Source organism: Pholis gunnellus, assembly GCF_910591455.1.
Source record: "Pholis gunnellus genome assembly, chromosome: 16".
Lineage (NCBI taxonomy): Eukaryota > Metazoa > Chordata > Actinopteri > Perciformes > Pholidae > Pholis > Pholis gunnellus.
The window spans coordinates 5919710-5943912 of record NC_136543.1 but is presented as its reverse complement, the minus strand read 5'-3'; the positions used below and the strand labels follow the sequence as shown (position 1 = coordinate 5943912).

At 42.8% G+C, this 24203-nt stretch overlaps 3 protein-coding genes across 5 annotated transcripts in view; 1 reads left to right on the top strand and 2 right to left on the bottom strand.

Moving 5' to 3' along the window:
• On the bottom strand, window positions 1-8832 carry ppp1r36 (protein phosphatase 1 regulatory subunit 36; the record flags this gene model as incomplete). The annotated part of the gene is given in 11 exon segments (XM_079176232.1): window positions 1-262; window positions 954-1157; window positions 3439-3668; window positions 4299-4341; window positions 5739-5879; window positions 6099-6197; window positions 6306-6373; window positions 7041-7200; window positions 7347-7430; window positions 8468-8532; window positions 8803-8832. Coding segments are annotated over 11 exon segments (1386 nt in total).
• Window positions 8833-10369: 1537 nt separating this feature from the next.
• LOC306708791 (putative thiopurine S-methyltransferase) lies at window positions 10370-23553 on the bottom strand. Of its 2 annotated transcripts, none has more exons than XM_079176727.1 (9): window positions 23479-23553; window positions 12956-13078; window positions 12653-12745; window positions 12400-12532; window positions 12154-12206; window positions 11802-11876; window positions 11548-11633; window positions 11365-11409; window positions 10370-11190 (listed from the first exon to the last, which is right to left on the bottom strand). In XM_079176727.1, the coding sequence occupies exons 2-9, from the start codon at window positions 13051-13053 to the stop codon at window positions 11072-11074; spliced, it is 702 nt and encodes a 233-aa protein (XP_079032853.1). In that variant the 5' UTR covers window positions 13054-13078; window positions 23479-23553; the 3' UTR covers window positions 10370-11071. The 2 variants fall into 2 exon arrangements, with proteins under 2 accessions (XP_079032853.1, XP_079032852.1); XM_079176726.1 differs by lacking the exon at window positions 23479-23553 and adding an exon at window positions 13680-13820.
• Window positions 15755-24203, top strand: part of ext1c (exostoses (multiple) 1c) — a 70688-nt gene continuing 62239 nt past the window's right edge. The window contains exon 1 of one of the 2 annotated variants that reach the window (XM_079176720.1): window positions 15755-15902. The gene's annotated coding sequence lies outside the window, so the exon portion shown is untranslated. Of the gene's footprint in view, window positions 15903-16607; window positions 16915-24203 lie in introns of those variants that run through there. The other variant, XM_079176721.1, reaches the window with a different exon arrangement.

Below are 24203 nucleotides of genomic sequence, written 5' to 3'. Positions count from 1 at the left end.
TCATTCAGTATCTGAGGTCGCTGCCTCGCTGGTAGCTGCAGAGTTTGTGGTGTTCACGTGCGGGTGGTGCTGCCACATCTCGACTCGGGGTCCCACGGAGGACCCGCCACGGAGGACGTGGATGCCGGGACGGTCCTCACCGTCGCTAACGTCACTGTGGGGTTCATGGTCGTCATCCTCAACTCTGTTGTGCTTCTCTTCTCCGCAGGGTATCAGGGTACTGCGGCTGAACTGTGTAAATGGCTTACCGAGAATCCCAAAGCTGATTTTAAAAAGAGAAAGACACAAAAACACACACGAAATAAAAACAATCACATATGTGGAAATCATTTAACTCTTTCAGTTGATTAAAGATGTGGTTAGATGGCAATAAAGATTCCTATTATATGTGAAATCTGAGATTATGCGGCTAAAACCAGACAGACCCCAGGGGAACACTGCTAATAGAGCTAATAGAGCTAATAGAGCGCATAATAATCACAATAGTGTTCAGTTTCTCATACTAGTTACCAATTTCTAAGGAGTTGAAACAAAACAACCCGCAAATGAAATCACAGGTAATTATTAGCATCATTCAAATACATATTATAAGCTTCACTAGATTTTCCCGGCAGATTATTATGGCTTTCATCAACTTCATACTTATACAATCACAGGCAGCCCTTTCCAGCAATCAACTTCTTGGCATCAAGTGGCTGGTGAAGAAAGTCAAGCACCTAGTAATGTGACAACCCACTTGAGAGGCCTATAGTTTATGAGTGGTGTGTTTCTGTGAGGTTTATTTTGGATTATTTCTGGGTCACAAGTCACTTTATGTCTCTGACACCATTGTACACATAGCAGTATCTGGTATTTTGGGTACGGGAGTGGTGAAACAAATGCTTCATACGCTTGATCAAAACAAAATTCTCCTGAGTGTTGTACGTGACATATTCTGCAATGTTTCACACCACCTGACACTGGCCAGCTGCTGGTTGAGCTCCTCCGTCAGTGCCTCGGTGTTGCAGCGCTCGGCCTGCAGCGGCGGGCTCCGCCTCCTGGCCCGGCTGCCGGGGAACAGATGGGGCGACTGTTCTTTGGGCGATGGCAGCAGAGATACCATCAGTGGGGATCGCTGATTAACTATACTGCTGAGGGCTGGACGCCTCTGGGACGTTCTGGAGGTGAAAAAAGGTCAGATCGAGGAGCAGGGGCCAGAAGATTTAAATTAATTTACTGGATGTAAACACCCAAGGGAAACATGCAAAGCTGTAAACACATTGTTCTCTGGTCGTATACAATATGAGCCTTAATAACCTTATGGACGTTCATTGTGCATCTTTTACACCAATACTTAAACCCCAAAATGTCACTATAAAGATCTGTTTATAGTTCATTCATGCATCAACAAACAGCTGTATAAGCAAAAGGAAACATCTGTCACATGTTCCATACTGTCATACATACCTAAAGTCCTCATGGTGGAAACTTAAATATCCAGAACTAATTCATCAGGAAAAGCTGCTACGGTAGCCAAATTCTCAATATCCAGGTGCAAATACAAAAAAATATATATATATAGTGTAATGCTTTTTTGTATCATCTGTTCAATATCTGCAAGACAGCTGGAGGCTATTTCAAAATGCCTTTGTGTGTGTGCATCCATGCCTCAGGAGGAGAGCAAGTTTCCAGCCTGGCTTGTGATTGTTTGGTCTCAACCTGACAGCAGGAAACAAGCACTGGGCCTCCGACAGACTCGCACAACTGCCAATCTTGTGTCAGACACAGAAAAAGCTTTCGGACAGAAAGCTATGAATCTGTCTACATCCGTCATCTTATTACCAGTTAGAGGTGTGATACGACATCCGTCAAACACAGACAACTATACGGCCAGACCTGTTGACTTCTCCACAATATAGAAACGGCCAATCAGGGTCAGAGTGGTTGAACATTTCGACGGTTAGACAATATTGATGTATTATAACATTAGTTAAAGCTAATCAATATTTCTATGTTAACTATGGATCCCATGATCACTGCCCAAAACATTTCTGATGAGAGTGAAGAACCAAAACAATAAAGTTGCAGGTCTGAAAAACAAAACAATAATCTGAACAAAGCTATTAAGCTCCGGAGAGCTGAGGGTAGCTGCAGAGTCGGGTAATATTTCTCTGTGGGTGCATCCCTGCCAGCGACAACTCTCAGATACACTGAAGAAAAATATAACCTTTTGGTTTCTGCTCGATATTTTCCACGAGTTGAAATAAAAAGTTGAGTTTATCTATGCAGACAAAAGGCTGATTCCTCTTAAATGGTGTTGACAAATGTGTTAGTTACAATCCATCCACCTGACAGGTGTTGCATATCAAGATGCTGATTATACAGAATTATTGTAACAGGTGTATCTTGAGCTGGTTCCAATAACAGGCCAGTCTGAAATGTGCAGATTTATCTTGAATAAATGCATTTATTAGGCATTCTAAACATGACTAGGGCCACTCAAAAGTTGAGCATTTGCCTACAACTGTCAGATCAAGACCCTGTTGAGGTCGACTAGGACACGGGTTCCCTGGGATGGTTTCTCACAGTGCAAACCACCTGCTGCATCAGCTGTCCAGGTGGCTGTTCTCAGATGATCTTGCGGGTGAAGGAGCCGGATGTGGAGGTCCTTGGCAGACGGGGCAACATCTGATCTACGGTTATGAGGCCGGTACTGCCAAATTCTCAGAGACGACATTGGAGACTAATTATGGTTGTGAAATGAACATTCAATAAGCCCTTTTCACACTTCATAGCCGGGTGAGCACAGGTGCAATTGCTAAAAATGAATTATGTCCCCCCCAGTGTGTCACAGCCATTCTAGTGAGCCAGCATGCACAATACCAGGCCCCTGGCTCACCTAAATGGAGCAGGGCCATAATTAGCGTAGTTAATTACACCTGTGTTTACCCTGTAACGACACGTCACAATGAGTGCTGTGAAAAGGGCCTATTCACAGCACTGGTGGACATTCCTGCAGTGAGCATTCCAATGGCTAGCTCCCTCAAAACTGGAGACATCTGTGGCACTGTGTTGTGTGTTAATGTGCACATTTGAGAATGGCCTGTTACTGGGACCAGACCAAGGCCCAGCTGTGTTACAATCATGCTGATTTAATCAGCATCTCCATACGCAACACCTCTCAGGTGGATGGATTATCTTGGTGAAGGAGACGGATTTGTGAAACATGTTGATGCACCCACGGAGAATTATTACCCGACTCTGCAGCTACCCTCAGCTCTCCGGAGCTTTATAGCTTTCTTCAGCTTATTGTTTTGTTTTTCAGGCCTGCAACTTTACCGTTTGTTCCGTCAGTCTAATCAGAAATGTTTTGGGCAGCAGCAGGCGGCTGTTTTCAGCTCTAAAACCCCACTGTGTGCTACCTATCCTCAACACAACCTTTGCTTCTCGTTGACAAACCTGCGCTTCAATGTGCTTTCACATCCCGCTTCCTTGGGGTCAGCTACACCCGTCTTCACTGACCCATTCACGGCAGCGAAGGTCATTCCTGAGTCCCCGTCGCTCCTTTTCCTCACGGCTGTGTTGAAGGTGTCGGAGTACAAAAGACGTCCGACCTCCTCTTGGATGTCCTTCAGGTCTCTCCTGCCACGCGTCACCCAGGCCACGTAACAGAAGAAGCTGTACAAGCACTAGAAATACAGGGTGAGGGGGGAAAGAAAGGGAGAGTGAAGAGTGTCACCTGGGGGTTATTTGTACTCAAATCTATTATTTCCATAATTCCATAATTCATCTTTTTTGTTTAAGGATCTATTGAATGAACGTTCAACATGCTTTCTTTCCACTTATTCTTCCGTGTTTGTAGAAGGTCACAACAGCTATTTCTGTCGTCAAAAAAAGGTCACATATAGTGCAGGCAATAACCTGCTGCTGTTGTTAGCGTGATATTTCTCTCCCTCTCCACCCACCTGGCTAAATACCGGAGAGAGCCTGTCAAAGCAAAGCACCTGTGTTGAGTCAACATCTCCTCCCACTAAGTAATTCATTAAGGCCACCAGGCATAACCAGCACTCAATGTCGTTCTGTTCCGCTCACTGCCGTCTGTATTCACAGATGGTGAACCGGAGTCCACTCTGACCAGCTGAAGGCTTCGGTTTGTTTTTTTCTCTGTGCAGATGAGGCAATACAGGGAAGACATTTAAAATGTATCAAGACATTAAAAAATGAGGGGATTGGTGAGTGGATTAATTGAAGCAGCCCCGTTTTGCTTTTAAAGAGATTAGTACATTTGTAGCACACTGTTGGGTTCTTATTGCACCTACCGCGTGCAGCAGCCACTCTGTGCTGTTTGACGACGTCCGGCCCCTGGAAAAACACAGCAGAGCTCGGTATGTTGTGGCAAACTGTGATTGGTTGACTTCTATTTGTGGACGACGGGATCGTTTTAGCACTGGGTCCGACATGTATGTTCAGAACCTGTTCGATGCTTGACTTTATTTATACATTTCAGCAGGACGGAACTTTATTGAGAATAAAATGTTTTTAAGACAGACCTGAGAACAAAACACCCTTAAAGTCAGACCTGAGACACAACTGCACGCCCATAGTACAAGAAACCATGGCCACACTTTAAGTATGACTAAGAAAATAATTACAAAAGAAACACAGAAGAAATCATAACAAGAATTCATAAAAAACATCCAACAATAAAGCTAATGAAAGAATCTAGCGTGAGACTTTGTTTGCTGTTTAATTCTAAAGGTATTTAGGGTTAAAGGTTCTCTATGTGATATTCAGAGCATTAACATAATGGCAAACAACTATTTGTTATGTAACGATATAGTGGAGTAATGTCTACCTGAGCAGAGAATGAAGTCACTCTCTGTGTGTGTGTGTGTGTGTGTGTGTGTGTGTGTGTGTGTTATATGAGTGTGTATATGAGTGTATATGAGTGTATATGAGTGTATATGAGTATGTGTGTTGAGCTTCTCCTTGCTTTGTTGACATAGCCTCTTAGTGCAAGTTAGCGTGTCCCACTGGTTAGCTCATGGCGGTCAGAGCTGATAACGCCGTCCTGACCGAGGGTGACATTGCGTAAGCGTAGCGCCCACCTTCCAGCTCCCCCTCAGGTAAACACTGCTAGTTCTTTCAGCACTGTTACCTTTTTTTGCACTGTTAGCAACGTTAGCTGCGAGCCGCTGGCTCAGCCGTCACCATGTTGAGAGGCAAAAGATATGCTCTCAATTTCGCGTTTTGGCACCTTTAAGGTCCCTTTTTGTTTTTCTTACTGTCCCTCAAGTGTATTAATAAAAGAAAACCCTTTCCGGGGAAGCACAAAGCAGGTATTTGGTACTAAAAAGACGGTTACTTTGTAAGATACCCTCTTGGTTTGTCTAACTCACAGTGCTTATGACATATGGTGGCTTATTATATGAATATCGGATGTTGATCCTTTCTTGTTGATAAGAGTGTCCACACAACTTTGCATAGCAGAGAGCAAAGATGAGCTATTTGTTCAGTTATTAGAAATACACTTTCCTGGTAGGTTAAATGTAGAGTATGAGATAATTCCTTGCAGATCTTACTTGGCTAGAATGACAGCTGGGTGTTTCTGATGTCATTTAGATGATCATGACCCTTCAAAGCATTTCTGTCAAAAAGATTTCCCTGAATTACCCAAACAAACCTAATCCAATTAATATAAATCCTCATGTTATATGTGACTTCCCCCATAAATGTACTCTCCATCCACAAATACTCACTTGTGACATGATGTGCGTTGATGCTGTTCTACCTCTAGGTCCATGATCAGGCTGAAGTAGCAGACAGCCAGCTTCCTTTGTGCTATCTCCTTTTTGGCCAAAGCCTCTGCCGTCATCTTGTGCTCTGTGATGATTTCCATACTGGAAGGTTAGGTAGGACGGGGGTGAGGGTGTAGAAATACAGGAAAGAGAGGAAAAGAAGAGGATTGGAAGAAAACATAAATAAATAAATAGAGGACACAGGCATTGGTGGATAAAGAAAGGGGAAGAAAATACATATTAGTAACTGTGACAACAACAATACCACAACACTATGATGGCAATACACACGACGATAGACAACACTCTTTGCATACTTACGGCATGAAAGACTTGGGTGTGTTATCCAGAGACTTGTGGTCAAAAAAACAACACAGGTAAAGGAGGAGGGCAGTCAAGACTTCGTCCAGCTCTTTACTCCTGGACACAGACAGGTAATTAGTATCAGCATATGTCTCATCTTCTCATACAATGCACAGCAATTGGAACTGTGTGCATGTATACAAATCATGTCTTTGTATTTCTTACTTCAACACAGCCAGGAAGCGGACCGGAACGGGAAGCGAGTGATTCTCCTGCAGCAAACCGACAGCCACCTCTGTAACACAGAGAGCTTCGTCAGGACAGGGTCAAAGCCATTTTTGCCAAGTATTAACAAATTGCCTTTTCGTTCAGGATCATCTTGGTCTTTGTAAGCTGAATCAATTTGCACATCCGTTTGTGATGTCGACGGGTTTGTCGAACTTCTCACCCCACAGTCAAACAACCTGATCTGCTTCTCCACCGTCTCTAAAACACACGCCTGTGCACACGCAAGTAAACACACCAACACACGCGCAGCGCTGTCACATGCAGTGTTGTCCGGTTCCAGTTTCTAAATATCACTAATGCAACAAATATGACAAAATTATGTATTTTAGGGGGCATGTTTTGCTGTATGCGTTCCCTATTTTTTAAGTTAAAAGGTGGTTGTCGTCCAATTTCTCAAAATGGTTTTGAGTGGCAACCTGTCGAGTCCTGTGGGCATAGAAATATGTGATTCTTTGGCAAAAGGCTAGTTATGATTTGATATGAAGATTGATCATTAATTAATAGATCTTCATTTTGGAAAAGCAATCATTAGACTATAGTGGTCATAATTTGATTGCACAAAAACCTTTTTCGGGGGGTATCCTAGGGATACCAGAGCAGGCGCTGAAGTAATGGAGCAATTAATAAAAAATGCAGAGTTTTATTCTTATGAGAATCATAAGCAGATTGACACTTGCGTTTAACATCATCGGTGGTGATGTGCTCCCCTTGCCTCCTCATCACTGAGGACCTGTAAGCATGAAGACGAGCCTGGCTCAGGCCCTTTCTAAGGCTTTGGCGCCCTCTGTGGTTCAACGTGTAGATCTCAGCCAACCTGGGGAACAAGCACAGACTGCATAAAAGTGCAAAACATTGTGCTTAGTTACAAAAAAAAGATGGGTAGGGCTACTTTTATTCTACCTTTTAAACAATCATAAACACAGTAGAATAATGTGATATTTAACGAGTTTTGAAAGCTGCTTGTTGAGTCAGCCCTACCACTCTGATCGCAGCTGAAGATCTTTGATATTGACATCGGTCTGCCTCCTTTTCCTCAAATCTCCCTCCCTTGTTGGACTAGAACTAAAACAGAGGGAAGATGTTTTAGCTGTATTATAGTTCAAGGCGAGACACACCAGGAAAAAACATTGGTTGTCATGCACTGATCATTTTAGGCTATTATGGTTCAATAACATGTCTTCTGTCAGACTAGTGGAAAGATAACATCCAAAATACACATTTAGATGTATATTCTTTGATTTTTTTCCTAAACTCTCAAAACAATTAGCATTAGATGATGCTTCATTTGCATATTTACACATAAAATAAAATAAAAACTTGTAATACAATAAGAATTGTCTTAATGTGAGTAGTTAAGTGACGATCCATGATCTTAGTTACCCTATTCACCTAACTTCAAACGGTATAGAATATTACAATACAAATCTATTTTCTCATTATGAGTCTTTTCTCATACTCGGAGCCAGAAATCTCCACTTAAAAATGATGAACTTATTATTAACTTTATTATCATCGTCATTTATATATATGGCATTGTACATATATCAAATTTAGCCTCTGTATTTAATTAACCCATCCCTGAGCAGCACCTATACACCGAACTTTGCAGTTTCATCTCTAGCCATCTCTTTTACAGAAGTGTTGTTCATATATCAGTTATGGAACATTTCATTCCTAAAAACATCAATTGATTTTTTGTTGTTGTTGTGGCTGTTGACTGTATTTTCTGATTAATTGAGTGATATAAGCCTTTGACTTCTATATGTTAATAACACTTAAATATTCATTTAAACCGGGCATTGTCCAATGTTAAAATATCTGTTCTGGAAATGTATACAAATGAAGACATATTTAATAATATACTGTCTAATTTGCATATTTAAAACATACATTTTCAGTCAATGGGTAATACTAAAGACAATTGCCTTAATAATATAAGGGATGAACTGATGGAAGTTTGATGATGTTGCCAAACGTTAGTAGTTAAAAATGTTAATTGTATGCACCTGTGGTGTCTCCCCTTAACGAGGTCTCGTGAGGTCTCGTGAGTGCTAACAGGTGCGGTATGCTAGCTAGTAATTGGGCACAGCTGCGCTCACCTGACGAACTCCACTGTCCGAGTTTCATCCCCCCACACCCAGCGGCCTGAAGGCGGTACACTCACCTGAAAGGTAACGTTATTCCGTTGTTGTCAGTCAGACCGTTAATGCTACATGTGTGACTTAAAGTTTAATTATAGGCATTGACCACTAACAATACAAAGACACTTGGACATTTTACACTTTTAACGACAGTGAAGTTGCAGCACAAACACCGGTAGTCGGTTAACAGGTTAGTAACGAACTTAGTTAACAATTACCCGGTTGAACACTTTTTTAGTTGCTGTCTAAAAACAACGTCTTCAAAACTTTTGAAGTTCGTTCTGACAACTTACGTGTCTCTGCTCCTCGGGGTATTTCTCCATTGTAGTGAACTAGCTTACTACAGGTTAGCTCGTGCTCCTTCCTTTTTGCAGTTTGCTAATGTATCACTGTATCTAGGTAACGGTCAATGGGGGAAGCGGCTGCAAATGACATCGGGTCGATGACATCATGAGACACACGTTACCGTAAAGTGTTGCTTCCCTAGACAATGTAAACACAATTCTATATTTATTTAATGTTGTTAGACAGGACCCTTCAATGTCTGATCAAAAGAGTAAGACATGTTTATTACCATTAGGACATGTTTGCCTAATTGCGGGACTTTTCCAGCCTATTCTTTGGCACCGCTAAACTACAGATACTGTATCTGCAAATATGCCAAAAAAAAAATTTCCTTTGGTTTGCGAACCACTAAAATATGTCATTACCTTTGCACCATTTTCCTTCATTCTCAACTTTACAGTAATATTTTACATGTTCATGTATATGTATACATTTAAATATTTTCCTTTCTTTGTCATTATTATGATAGGTGTTTTCTCATTTCACAGATTCAATTCCTCTTCCAAAATCGTATTATTTTAATTGATTTGATTGATTTTTTTATTTCTCTAAATGTGAAGCATTCAGAGCCGTCCATCCTTTCTCTATATGAGCTGATACAGTTCGGGTTAGGCGAGATGTCGTCATTCACACTTGCATGTCTGGAGCACCTGGAGAAAACCTACGCTGACACACAGGGAGAACATGCAAACTGTACACAGAAAGGCCTATCTGTTAGGTGACAGTGCTTCATAATGTGCACTTCTAGATGCATCATTCAAAAATGAGCTCAATCCTGACTGAAATATCTGTATTTTGGATTTAAACTGGATTAAAAAAATTATGTTTTTAGAGGGGTGAGGTAACGTGTGTCGGACCTTGCAGCAGGCACAACCCCACCGGCAGCAGTTTTAGTTTGTACTGAATCACTGGGGTGGCTAGGATATCCACGGGAATAAGTATACAAACGTATATGGCTACTTTCAGTAAACCTTTAGCACACTGAGGCCACACATTCTGGTCAGAGCCTCAGCAGCTGGGGGCTCTGGTCGCTCTGATCCTCAGGGGAGTTGGTATTTTCATTCCTCTCTGAGATTCTCCACACCAGCTACGTCTTCCTCCTGCCTCCACTCTAGCTGGTCTTTAAAACATCACGGATCGATTGTCTCCCTATGATGGAGAATTCTTCTATATTATTAGCAGTTGCCCCAGCTTGATCTGTTATAGTCTCCTTATTCCTTGGTGTTCTTCGTCTGCAATTTCTCTTTCCAATTAGGCCGACTCAGCACCTGCTTTTTATCAGCTTTTCCCATTATTAGCTGCTCCTTAATCAAGATTTGCATCTTTCAGTTCAGACTCATGCGAATACTATAATACTAATATTATAATACTTAATTTCATCCCCACACAGACCCAAATTGCGTGGAGAACAGATATTTCTGGTCCAAATGACTTATTCACTTTAGAACTAACATTTGTTTTCCGGAATGCTTTTTACATTTCCTTGCAAATTAACCCAACAACTGCACATTTTGGGAGTTATCAAGGCTTTATTGAAGGAGAATAGACGAGCAGATCATATGAACTGTATGAAATCAAAAATGTTAAGCGTAAATACAGAATAAAGTACACATGAAAACATTTGAAAAATTGCATAAATGTATTGAAATAACTGATACTGTAAAAAGGAATGCAGGTATAGTCTCACTCATGAAAAAATATGTAAAAGCTTATTACCTTTTGCTTTTTATTCATATTTGTCTAAATTAAGGATGATTTCAAAGACTATCTATAAAAAAAAAATCTAAAGCAGGTTTATGTATAAAGTACACCTTATCCATACCAGCATATTCCTAAGACAAAGATCTAATCATTAATACCCTGAAACTTAGTCAGAATTGGAAGGCCATAAAAACTGTATACAGTAGCCTTTATGTGAAAAACTGATTTTGAGATCAACTCTTGAGCATTTTGCTTTGATGACTGAATTTTACATCTTACATTTGTTTTGTGTGTTTCTTTGTTGTAAATTCTGTTTTCTCAAGTCTTTCTTTAGGCATTTTATTACATAAAAAGTGCCAAGCATTCCAAGCTTTGTTACAGATCTTATACAAAGGCATGCATTTAAAACAGTTTTTAGAAGTTCTCTTGTCATTTTCTTTTCATGCACCTTCATTTCCTCCCCAAAAAGATGTTTAAGCAGTAAAGGCCCATTGTTCTAAACTTGCAAGTTGGTTTTTAAGTGCTCTTGGGAGTGATGAGGTGCACAGTTTCAGTCAGGTAGTCCAGTCCCCAGCCTCGCTGTCTGTCTGTCAGGTCATCCAGCGACTGCAGCTGCTCCAAATCACAGCTTTTCCCTGAGGAAAGGAAATGCAACTGAATGTCAGCCTCCGTAGTCTAACCTGCATCCACGTGCAACTTTCTACAGTACGATAGTGCTGTTCACTCTCTTTGTGGTTATAGTTTATAACTTATAGTTTGATTGTGGCACAAACACACTCAGCCATGATTGTTCCTATAGCAACACTCACCAAACAGACTTGCTACTTGCTCGTCAGGCACTAAAAAGGGAGGACCTGAAAGGCAAATACAGTCACAAATGTCTTACTTTTCAACATCCTGATACAAAACACACCAACCCCATTTGACATTTTAAACTGCAAAATGAATGAATTTTATTCTTTTGTGTTTTAGATAAAAGTATGGACAGTTACCGCTGTATGATTCAGGATTGTACAACAAAGTGTCCACAAGGTATCTGCAGTCCTTGGCCATGAGAGAAATGATGAGAGCAGCATACCTGTGGAGAATGTGCACGTCCAAAATGTTACCAAACTGTGCCTGATGTTAATTTCATAAGTTTTCATTTTAGGTTGATTTGATGTCATATTTTTTAAACTACAACTATCTGCTTTGTTGCGTCTGAAGAGAAATCTCCCCATCTCAATGGAGGGTTACTCAAACTTACTTTTCTCTGTCTCTTGGATTGATGGCCACGAGAGATCCTCTGTCCCAAATTGCCCCGAACTGACCCTCAATGGAACTGTGAAATGGAAAAAGAGTTTGTGTACAACATTTACCCGTCACTGCAGGGTAACCACGGGTGTAATTGATTCCATTAGTTATGGCTCTGTTTTCAGCTAGGTGGGCCTTGTATTGAGCATGCTGGCTCACTGGACTGTGACACACTAAACAAAATGGGAATATAATTATTAATGTCCCCTGTGTTCTCCCTGCTACGACATGTCAAAATGGCTGCTGTGAAAAAGGCCTATTCAACATCTTGAACAAAGGGATAAAAACACATTCAGTCTACTGACCTGGAGAACTTGTACAGGTCACATTGATACAGGGAGATATTTCTCTCTGAGCTCTGTAAAGAATACAACATGGATTAACATTTGTGTCCTTATCTGTGTGAATGCGTCATGAGTTTTCCAGCTACTCTTCTACATACGGGTCCCAACTAATAGGACTTTTGGCATACTTACCGATAATACAATTTGTCATAACATAGACCAAACACTAGTATCCTCAAATTTGCAGAGCGGTGTGTGAGGTCGTACCTTGAAAACTTTTGCTCCAGGTATGGCAGGGACAGGCTCCTCGCTGTACGTCATATTGTTGTCCTCAAAGAACTGTTTGATAGCAGTTTCAGATATCTCCACTCCAACCACTGAATGGCCCATGTCTGCTATCCTGGGATTCCCACAGTAGAAGGAATTATGATCGTATACATTTTTAATAGCAGAAGTGATCACCGACAATGTGAACACTAAATGTCATCTTCCTTATTGGATATAGTATGCGTTTTCATACCACTTCATATCTACAGCTTTCCCACAGAGTGGGAAGAAGAAGCGAACTCCCGTCCGTCCAGAAAGAACTTTATCGATGTTGTTCTCCAGCATCCTGCCAAAACAAAAACACCAGACAGACTTTGGGTGTGTGTTTTTAATAGTTAGGGTTACTTTTAAACTTCTCAACCCTATGAAAAACATACAATCTCTGAGCGAGATGGCGATGTGTAGACTGAATTAGCAGAGTTGATAGTCCAATCTTGTAAAAACCATGCATGCATTTGGAAGACTTTTGTAAAACGGGTAATAGTGAGGCCTTTACTCGTGTACATGAGGCAGATGGAAACCTATTCTGTCCTCCTGCCAGCGTTCCTCCCATTCTCCAAGCGCCATGACCCGATCCGCCTGCGGTGCCAGCATGCTGCTTACGTTTGCCTGACCCCAACTACAGGAGGATGACACGGAGAGGAGAGACAGTAAAGAATGGAGAGAACAGCATGCATGTGTGTGGCTAGAGACAGGGGTGAGTGCACGTGACTCACACGGTCACACTTCCTGCACATAAACACATACGAAACAGCTGCAGGGTGAATGCATGATGGGGGAAAAAACAGGGTTGTTATTGGTCAAAGGCTCTTCTGGTAAATAATTACAGAAGAATCTGAGTAGAGGGGACAAAGGTTAAAGGTCATGTAACGATAATAGAGTAATCTGTGCCCTACAATGTGAAAACACTGAATAATCATAACAGCGATAACTGCTCCAGCGTCACGTGAGTTATCAAACTCTGACGTCAGGAGGAATTTCCTCAACTGCTTGCATAACGGAAGTATTTTCTAATGTAAACTAAATGAAGGAGTTCACTGCTATGCTCTGAAGAATGGAATCAAATGTCACATTATGAGCAGAAGCGACTCCGTTTGTAACAATGTCACGCTCGTGCACGCTAACCCAACAGCAGCCCGGCTTAAAAGCGGCCAAAGTACTTTAAAAAGAGAACCTGCATCCCGCATGTTTGCCGGTTCTAACCAAGAGCGGAACGTTACCTTTGCCCAAAGAAGACAGCTACTATTTGTTCAGCGACACACCACGACAGCGTTGATCATGCGACTGTTACTGTCGTACAAGTAGTTGAACGTTCAGGAAAGCTTTGCCTGACAGGCGAAGCTCGGGGATAACTAAACACAAAAATCTCCCGGTTTCACTTCTGGTTCGGGAGGAGCCTGATGCTGCATTTTTGTTCATGGGAAGTATGGGAGATACCAGTATCGGACTGAACAATATTAGCTCCCTTGTAAATGCGTGCCCCTGGGCCTAACGGTTATTGTACATTATGAGCACACTGATCACATTTAAGGAAATAGTGTTCCCCACTGCCGAGTATATGCTTCTATTTATCTGCCTTGTTGTTGTCTGTGGGATCTAGCAATGGTTCGTGAAGGGGTCCTTACGTTCAAAATCCTGCTTAATTTGAATCTAATGATTCATCCACTTGGGCATGTCCAAATTGAACTGGACATCAAAACAATTTGTGTCTGGAGGACCGTTCATGACCACTGTAGTGTTATTAAAAAAAGAGAACCCGAATTTCGATTGTCATGGTTAAATACGATTTATTTATTTAAACATGTTTTATTTATAACAGTTATGGCATTTTGATTCTTGGTGCGCTCTTATTCTTTCCCTTTTTTAAATGGAAAAGCATGCAGAAACCCGCATCCCGACTGTGACAGCTGTCACCAATCCTCAGGGATATCTGCTCTGCTCCTCAGTGATTCGTCTCGCTGGAGCCAGGAAACAAATCCAGAGATTAGATGCTCCTCCAAAGTAACAGACAATGTGAAATCACGCAGCGGGACAGAACGCAGAGGCGATGCCTTTATCTGGACACAGAGCGGCGCAAGAGTCTCAGAAATGCTGGTTTCACGGTGGAAGTGAGGCGCTCAGTGATGCTCAGCTCTGGTTTCCCGTGATATCACCATGTTGTACCCCATTAAACGTGCACGTGCTTGGTAATCATACATATAATTTAGAACGTGTGTGTGTGTGTGTGTGTGTGTGTGTGTGTGTGTGTGTGTGTGTGTGTGTGTGTGTGTACACATATATGAAATCTGTCCATTATTTTAATATTTCAGTATTGTATGCAAGATAACAGGTATGTTTATGCATGGCAGTGGCACTAATAGGCCATCAATCATTTTCGTTTCCACATTTATGTTTAAAATGAAAACATCAATTTGAATGGCTTGTATGCATGATTATCATGCAATTCACTGACAATGTTGATATTGGCATCAGTTGACAAGGTATGTTTCTAAATGGCAGTGGCACAGCCAGCCTACTCACTGTACCTTGCATGTTTAAAATAAAAACATGAATCTATGAACCTGTGTATTATTTGAATAGCTTAGTATTGAATGCACAATAAAGAGGTATGTGTATACATGGCACTAGGCCCAGTTTAATATAAAACACTAGTTTTTATATATATATATAGTCAGGGGTCCCTGCTCCATCATATCAGTTTGGGGGTCCTTGGCCTGAAAAACGTTGAAGACCCCTGATTTAGAACACACTCGCTACATCAACGCAATATAGAAAGTCTAAGCTTTTATCAAAATACTGCTGCAAGTGGTGCATCTCAAAACAGTCTCATTGAATTGCGCCTTTGGGCCTCATTAATATGTGGAGCTGTTGCCGAAATAAAGAAGCCCATTATTGTAATTTACTTTGATTGATAAAGCGTTACACATTTTGTCATTATTATTGGCCAAAAGCCGACTATTCTTCTCTTAATTCAGCTGCTGAAATAACAAACAACCTCCCACATTAGTGTCCCTCATACACAATCATCACCATCTTCATCATCATGGTGGCCCAGTGTTTACACAGATGCATTTGAAACCATAGTTATTGCTATCTGCAGCCACGATGAGAAATGTCACGCCCCTCCATGTCTGTTCAAGTCCTGTGCGTAATTCGGTGTCTCCCAAAGCGCTCCAGTTGTGCGGCGGTCGCATCCAGATGTGTGTTTTTCTTTACGGTGCGATGAAGACGTCGAGGAGCCTCTGCACCAATCACCGGCGCCCGGGGGCGGGTCGTGTGTAGACTGTTGTGGATATGGAAAATGGACAATTTAACACGCACTCTCATCATTCATATCCAGACGGGGAGGCCTGCGCTTGCACGCTGCAATTGATTCGCAAATGCCCGGCCGTGGTGTGAAAAGGAAAACAACCAGCGAGGGGACGACGTCAGTTCGCCACCCGGTAAGGGCGAGCTCTCCGTCGGGGAGAAGTCGCAGCGCAGCGTGTGATTGTCTGCTGTCTGTTTAGATGCTGTGTTCATTGTGGTGCACACGGACGGAAAGATGTGTCTGCTGTGAGATCGTAGATTTCATTTCTGCATTCAGAGTTACAGAGATTTCCACTTCTCGCTCATTGTCTAAAAGGCATCAGTGAAGCTCCGCTCATAAAAATACAAAGAAACGCTCGATTGTCCCCAGACATCAGGCTGCGATTGTAAAACCAGGAACATGTGTCTGTATTGTTTGCATGGCGCTCAGCAGCGCACCTTTGTGTCACTCACGCTGCTCAGATGTTGAGATTGGAATCACAGGTGAATCACAAAAGAGCAATAAAGACCGTTTGTTGTGGGCTACTGTTCAGAGATGAACTGTAACCTGAACTCACCGTGAGTGCAACATGGGGCACATTAATTCACCACCGAATTACTCTCACGATGCTGCCCGTCTTTTGCCTATTTTACGGGCGCAGCATGTTTCCGTAACTCCAGGTGGCTGTCGGAGCAGCGGGGGGGGGGGGGGGGGGGGGGGGGTGATGACGATGCGGTCCACGGCGCTCTGAATGCGAGAGGTGCATGCTGGATAATACAGGAGAACCCGACGTATCGTTGAGCGACAGATTTGGGGATATTTTGGAGGACAGGCGCGAGGGGGCGGCGGGACACTCCGCCTCATTAGCCTGTTTGTTTGGACGCGCCCGGACGCGTGCGTTGCGCTCGCGCTTTGTCAGCCTCGTAACTTAATCGTACCGTCGGGAGGCTCGCACGTCGAGAGCGGGGACACCTCGCGAGGAGGAGAACTTTGTGTTTATGAGCCCGTGCAGCTGGTGTCATTGGTAGCGGCGCCGGCTGAGCAGGACGCTCAACAGTTCAGTGCGCAGCTGTAGTGATTTCAGGTGAAGTCCGAACCTGCCGCCTCAGAACCGGAGGAACTTGCCGCGGACACCTGCAACGGATCTCGGTATCCCTCTGTGACAGGTAGGGCTGAATAGGCGGCATCTTTAGAAAGAGAGACGTCCGCGCGTTAGCGTTCAAACGCTGTAGCTGGGTCACCGTATGCCCGATGCCTTCATGGACCTAAATGATTAACTGTAATTCTATTGATGTTTATAGATAATTGTGCGTTATGTGGCTCCTAAATGAGCCTCACGACAACTCTCTAAGCTTTGGGAAAATCCGCAGCACGCGTTGAGATGTTTTGGCAGATGATCCACTTCTCCCACTGCTCAGATGGGCTGTGGGTTGCACATTAGTAGGCTACTGTCACATCCAAGAATATTAACTAATGTTGCCTCTTGTTCAGCTGTCATACAGTTTGTTAGTGTAGGATTGTGGTTAGAACATCAGAATCACTTAAATCTTAAAATACACTGAAGTAGAGCCTTAATTAATATATCGTCTTTACTGACATAAGCAGCATACTGATGAAGATAGTGAGCAGAAAGCAGCATACTGATGAAGATAGTGAGCAGAACTCTAAGGCAGTATGCTCATTATATGACACTACTTCCTTTTTAAAGTCCTCAAGCAGGCAGCACAACAAAATCGTATTTAATTCTCAAGATAATTAAGTTTTTGTTAAGAGCTCTAGGCAATTACTATTTATATGAGTTATTTTGAAACACCTGACTTACACGTTACGTTAACATTAAACAGAGACGCACCGCAGGGCTGTGTCTTCTTATTGCAGTCCAAACAAAGAATGCTCTGTTCTCTCTTCTGGTTGTCTTGGTCGTGGTTTTTTGCATTCAATATATATCTTAGCTATAGCTCAGGAAAGAGACGAGCATTTCCTCCTTTCACATGCTACTAAGTGCTCCACGTATTAATGAATCCCAAAGAAACAAAACAAGGCTGCAAGAGTTCCCTGCAGCAATTAATTACATCTCTCTAGTTGTTTTATTTGATGTAAAAAAAAAAAAAACGACTTCAATGATCCTAAATAAAGGGCTGTTATTATCACGGATGTGCAGAAAAAGCCTGGATCCCGATGCTGCAACTGGATTTCATCTAATTTCTGAAATGACTTCATTGTAACGGCAGCCCCCTTGTCTTAATGGGATTTTGCATTCACGTTGGTTCTTTAATAACCTCCCTGGTGATTAAGAGAAGCACAAATCTTGTCTCGTTGAAGCGTTGGCCAATACAGAGGTATTCATATTCCAGATGTGTTGTGCATTTACATAATCAACGCAGTCATTAGAGGGGTTGCGAATATCCGTGTGCCACCTTTTTAAGAAGCTATTAACCCTGATGGGTCATTGTGCAAAGTGATCAAGTATTCAAGTAAATAGGAAATAAAAATCATGTTTGACAGTAAAGGAATGGCATTGAGGATAAAAACACAGCATTAGTATGTCGTACTTACAATTAGTGTTATACGTAGTATGGTCGGTGGGAGAAAGAAGCTTTTGAAATCAATAAATATTTCCTCACATATTTCCTTTTAAGCGGTATTCTGCAAAAGCTAACCTCAGATGTCAGGGATACTCTACTAATTGAATCCCCCCCGTCTGGAATGTGCCCCCTTCTTCCTCATCCCAGGGTCAGTCCTATATCCTCCCTGCATTGTCAAGGTCACATGGTTTATAGGTTGATGTGATCTGAGTCCGCCTCTAGCTCGAATCTGCAGAGATAAGATGAGTTGCAGGCAGGATGCACTGCAAGCAGGAACGGTTAATAAGGTGGATGGATTTGAAGACACGCTGTGTGCGTGTGCGTGTGTGTGTGTGTGTGTGTGTGTTGCCAGGTGCATAGCCGGGCACCCTGAACGCAGAGCAGCGTGCACTTGCTGTATTGGTGACCTCAGCAGGCTTCTGTGCGCCAGTGTTAGCCACGATCTCAGTCTCTGTCCGCGGGATACGAGCCTGATCCGCACGTCTTCTGTACACAGCTTTGCCCAACTCCGAGCCCGAGCTTGAACCCCCTAATAACCGTTCCTACCCATCGTGTTCGTTCTGCTAATTAGCACTTGTGGCGTTGGAGTGCAGCATATTGTGGGGACATAGTTAATCAACCCAGCTTGTAATTAGGCTGGGTTTTGGAATGTGAGCGCGGTCGGGAGGATGGTCGCGTCGCAGGGCGTGCTGCTTGAGGTAAACATCTTATTAACCGCGTCAGAGTCCCTCAGAGCAACTATTTGATTGTGTTTTATTAAGGTGGAGGAGAATGTGCTGTTATCCACATTATGAAAATGTGGTCATTATGGTTCCGAGGTGGTCGATTCAATGGAAAAATACTCCAGTGTGGACAGAGAGATTGTTTTGTATCCAGTAAGAAGCCATTTTCTCAGCATTGACCTAACTGCACATATGTGTATGTGTCTGCTTATATATGGTGTGTGGGAGTGTAGAGCGCCCCTCAATTTCAAAGGGCAACTAGTAGGTGAGGACAGAAAATAGAACCTGGATCACATCCCCGTCGTAAGCCTTTAATGCAGGTCTGTCAGGAGAGACGGACCCTTTTTTTTTTTTTAATCTTCATTTTTTTTTCCCAACCACAGCAGGATTTTTTCTTTGCTTGCCACAGACTGACTGATATGACTACTGACAAACTTCACACACTCAGTGACTCCTGCTCAGGTTGTACGCAGTCACAAAGAGATAGAAATGCCACCCTGCTACTATGCAGACATTCACATTTACACAGACTCCATACACAAATTCCATGCTCGACCGGCCCCTCCGGTCATAAGACAAGGACACAGTGGTTCCCAATCTGAGGGTCGGGACCCGCAGCGGGGTCATGAGAAGTTAGGTTTATGTTTTCCTGATATTTGCTTTTCCCTTGTGATGTAGGCTATTTTAAAGTTCTTATCCATAAGATATTCATGAAATCATACCCCATTTTCGATACTATTTCTATATACTAGATATCAGAGCAAGTATAATTCACCAGTTACTCCTCTGTTGCATATCTGAGTAGCAGCTCATTGAGCATTTACTGCTTAATTAAAAGAACTGGAGTATTAAACTGCACTTGACTCTGTTCAAAGTTGCCTCCACTCTGTGACATATTCAACCTGTACTGAGGGGTCACAACTAGACAGAGCTTCAATTTTAAAGGGTCACAATCGAAAAAAGACGTGGAACCACTGCAATAACACAGAGAATGCAGTGCGGCTATCTTCTGGTCACGATGTCACGTCCCTCAGGCCCGTAATGACAGAGTCCGGGGTTTTAATTTTAGCTCCACCGAGCCGTTCGCCTCACCGCAAGATTTGTGTTTTCTCCAGAACACTTCATTTTGCTGAACTAATATGTCGCCAGCTTTAGGGCAGCAAAAACACTCATGCCAGATGTGTGTGTAAGTATAGTTCAGGCACACACTGAAAGGCCTGCTGCCGCCGAAAACCGCTATTTATATAGTGCACTCACCCAGGATCTTTGTCAGCATATGGTCGGCTTCCATCATTCAGGTGAACGGTCTTCATAAGCTAACCATATCATTTGGGAAGGAATGGAAATATAATTTGACCAGGCATTTGGCCCGTCCAGTGTCAATTTAAAACCTGCTATGTCACTGCCCAAATCATCAAATCAAGCAGACATAATAATGCTGCTGCTGCGGCTCATACAGTGGCAATGACTCCGCTACCCGGAGAATGACTGTAATGGCACTGGATTTCATTTTGGGCATTTACAATGTCAGTAGTGCTCAGCACCGGCGCTGTAGCCAGAAAACAGCAAACAAGGGGGAAAAAAGCCAATCTGTTCCCGAAAGGCAGAAATCTCTTTCTAAAAAAATATCCAATTTGGTGGAAGAAAATCACAAATGGACAAATACTGAATTTCCTGCAGAGGGCCGTCATCGGTGACACTCATTTCAGAGCACGCCAGTTTTCATTTACTGTCAAAGCCTGCATAACCACAGTTGTGTAAACGCAATTCAAGGGAGACAGGTGGGGACGGCAAATTTTCAATTTTGTTTACCCCAAGTTAATAGTGTAGATCTGTTGAAATCTCCCAGCAGGTTGAAACAGTTGAGGGAAGCCCTTACGGCCTTCAGAGGGGAAGAGATCGAGGGCAGGAAGTAAAGGGAGTGGTCCAGCTGTCATCCATGAAATATCGATCATTACGTCTCTCTCCCTCTCAACATTCTCTCCCTCCACGCCGCTTCAATGTCCTTCACCCTGACCTTTTATTCCCCGCCACTTGTTCCTTTCCTGTGCTTTTAAGTACGGACCTTCCACGTCCTCCAGATTGGACTATATTCAACAGGAAGTCCGGCCCCTTTTTAAAGTTGCAATGTATCATGTCAGTCCTGTTTGATTTCGCAACGCCCGTGGTTACTTGTGGTATCAGCAAGTGCAATTTAATACGGCAGCGACTACTCGTTGAGCAGCTACTTTTCCAGAAATCCAAACTTGAGTATCTGCTTACAGGCCAGCCTAACAAACTCATGTTATTTTAATAAAGTCGGTCAATAATAGTTGTAACTGCGATCTGATTTCATGCTGCACACGGTGTGCAGCAAGGTACGGTAGAGTTGGTTACGTTGCTGAGAATGTGGAGGTGGGCATGCCGACTATTGCTGAAATAGTACCGACCTTAAATGGTAAAGAAAACGGGGTTTGAGTTCATGAAATTCTTTAGGATTATCACGTTAAATCAGAGTATGTTCAGTGGGAGAGTTCCTCAAAACTGTAGCATTTTAAAGAGGTACGGTAAGGTGAGCACACAACTTGAAAGGTACTTTTTCGTTTGGTACACGATCCACCTGCCAGCTGATTTTAATGCTGCGTGCATCATTACATTATTTTTTCTTTTCTTCTTTTGCAGTGTTGACACAATTTCATTGCTCGCTCTCTAAGTGAACCTTCCCGGTAGTTTCCTTTGCACTCAAGGCGAAAGTAGGATCAAAGAATTGTTGGCCTTGCTGAGTGTGTTCCTCGTGTCTGTGATTAAAGTGCTGTGTGCCCACCTCCCACAGCCCTCTTTTGAGGATGAAGCAGGAATAATTGAAAAAAGGAAGACCGTGTCAAAAATGTTATTGTTTCTACGGGAAACCCTTCGGTTAGCTTCGGTACAGTAGAAGAGGAAAAGGAGGTGAGGGGAGGAACTCTAAGAAAGGAATCGAGTGGAGATGATTTATATGGGGAAACAAATGACAAGGGGGGGGGTGGCAGAGCTCCAAATGCTGCCCTCACCTTTCCTTGAACTCTGTCTCTCCACCTTCAGGCCCCTCTATTCAATGAGCCTTGTGTTTTTTTTCCAGTGCTAGTCACCCAACCATAATGATCCATCATTGATCCGTGACAGAGGGACTTCTCTCACCACTTAAAGCCGTGTGTGTGTGTGTGTGTGTGTGTGTGTGTGTGTGTGTGTGTGTGTGTGTGTGTGTGTGTGTGTGTGTGTGTGTGTGTGTGTGTGTGTGTGTGTGTGTGTGTGTGTGTGTGTGTGTGTGTGTGTGTGGCAGTAATATGAGGAAATTATTTAACAAAACATGTCTTCTAAAAATGAGTAGTTTCATGCCCCAATATCCTGTTATATTATCGTCAATGATTATTTTCAATTCACTTCTTATCCTCCATCCTCGTCTAAACCTGGAATACCTCATTGCCTGAGAAATGTCTCCTCGTATTGTCAGTTTCAAATCAATTTAAATTTGAGCTGCTGGTGTTTGATAAGTTAAATCTAATAAAGGGCGTCAAGTGAAGGTTTAAAGAAATATATAATAGTGTCTTATTGTGAAATGGCAGTTAAAGCGTGGAAATGGAAACTCCTATTGTTGATCCAACAGTAATAGAGTGACCTCAGTGCGCTTAAATCAATGTAAATTTCTTTAGTAGACAACTGCCGGTAGACGAATAAAAGCAATGGCATTTGATTGGATAAGGCAACGGAATAAATTCTTCACGCCCATAATCATTACCATAATGATAATGATACCCTCCATCACTTTTCTATTACACCTTCATGCCATCATCATCATCATCATCAATTATCCCCACAACCACAAATCATCGGGACTGAGCTCGTACCCATCTCTCACCGGAGCGTATCCTGAAGAAGATTGAGGTCTAATTGTGTGCATTGGTGGCAGGGGATATAAAAAAGAAAGAAAGGAAAATCAATGCCTTAACCAAAGGAGCAAGTGAATTATTGATGAGGAGTATGTAACGGGATCCCAAGTGTCTATTTCTCCCCAACTCGGACTGCTTGCTGCTCAGGTTGCTATAGAGAGAAGTATAACAAGGAAGGTGCCAAAAACCAACCGCGAACACCTCAACCGGCGGAGTAGCTAACCTGAATTATTCGGTGCAGTTTGGCCACCGGCTGTGGTGTTCACACACTGGCACAGTAAGAAAGGCTCGAGCGCGTATCTCATTCGAACTCTGGACAATGTCTGGAGTATCGGGTCCGCACATAACAGGAGATTGTCAAGAGGCTCACCTACTGGAAATACTCTGTTTGGTTTAGGTGGCAGGGCATGGTGCGAAAACACGGCAGTCACGGATGGCCGGTTTGTAATTAGGTCATAAACAACAGGGTCTCTTGTCGTCCTTTGAACTTGTATGACGATTTTGGCGTCGGCCCTTACCGTCAGAAGTCCACGAATCTCGTCGGCCCTCCAGTTAGACATCTTGGTGGCCGTCTTCTTGTAAAAAACACGCCCACCCGTTCGCTGCGAATTCTCCATACGATGACCCACTCCATTCAGACATGGGCTCAAACCGACGTTACAGGGACTTTGTACTAGGGAGCTGACGGGGTAAAGTCCGCTTAGTATCCGGTCCGACTGATGCAATCGCACATACAGCTCCTCTGGATAAATTCAGGGTTGCAGTGCATGTGTCTAAGGGTCCTGGTATGCCCGGATGCTTCTTCTACACTCAACCTATACAGTCAAGTAAAAGGGCTTATCTTAATTAAGTTGTAGGATTCCATTCCAATTTTGGGATTGAGATGATTGTAGGTCTTTTTAAGTTAACGGATCCGGTTTAAATACCAGTTACAGTAGATAAACTGTGGTCAAGCTTACAAAGCTGAGGTTTTAACTCAACATCATAGTGTGTGTGTATATGGATGTGTGTATGTATGTATGTGTATACACACAATCATGAGCAAAAGCAGCTCACTTCACACGTAAATCCTGATTTCCTCTACCCTTTTTGAGAGGGAGAAATCAGTGGATGTTTGCCCACATCACCAGTGTTCTGTTTGTTTTATTGCAAGCAGAGAAGGCAGGCATCACTTCTGCTTGGCTGGAGCAGAGGCGGACACGGAGAATGTGAATGAGAGGTAGAGGGAGAGAGCGGCCAGGTG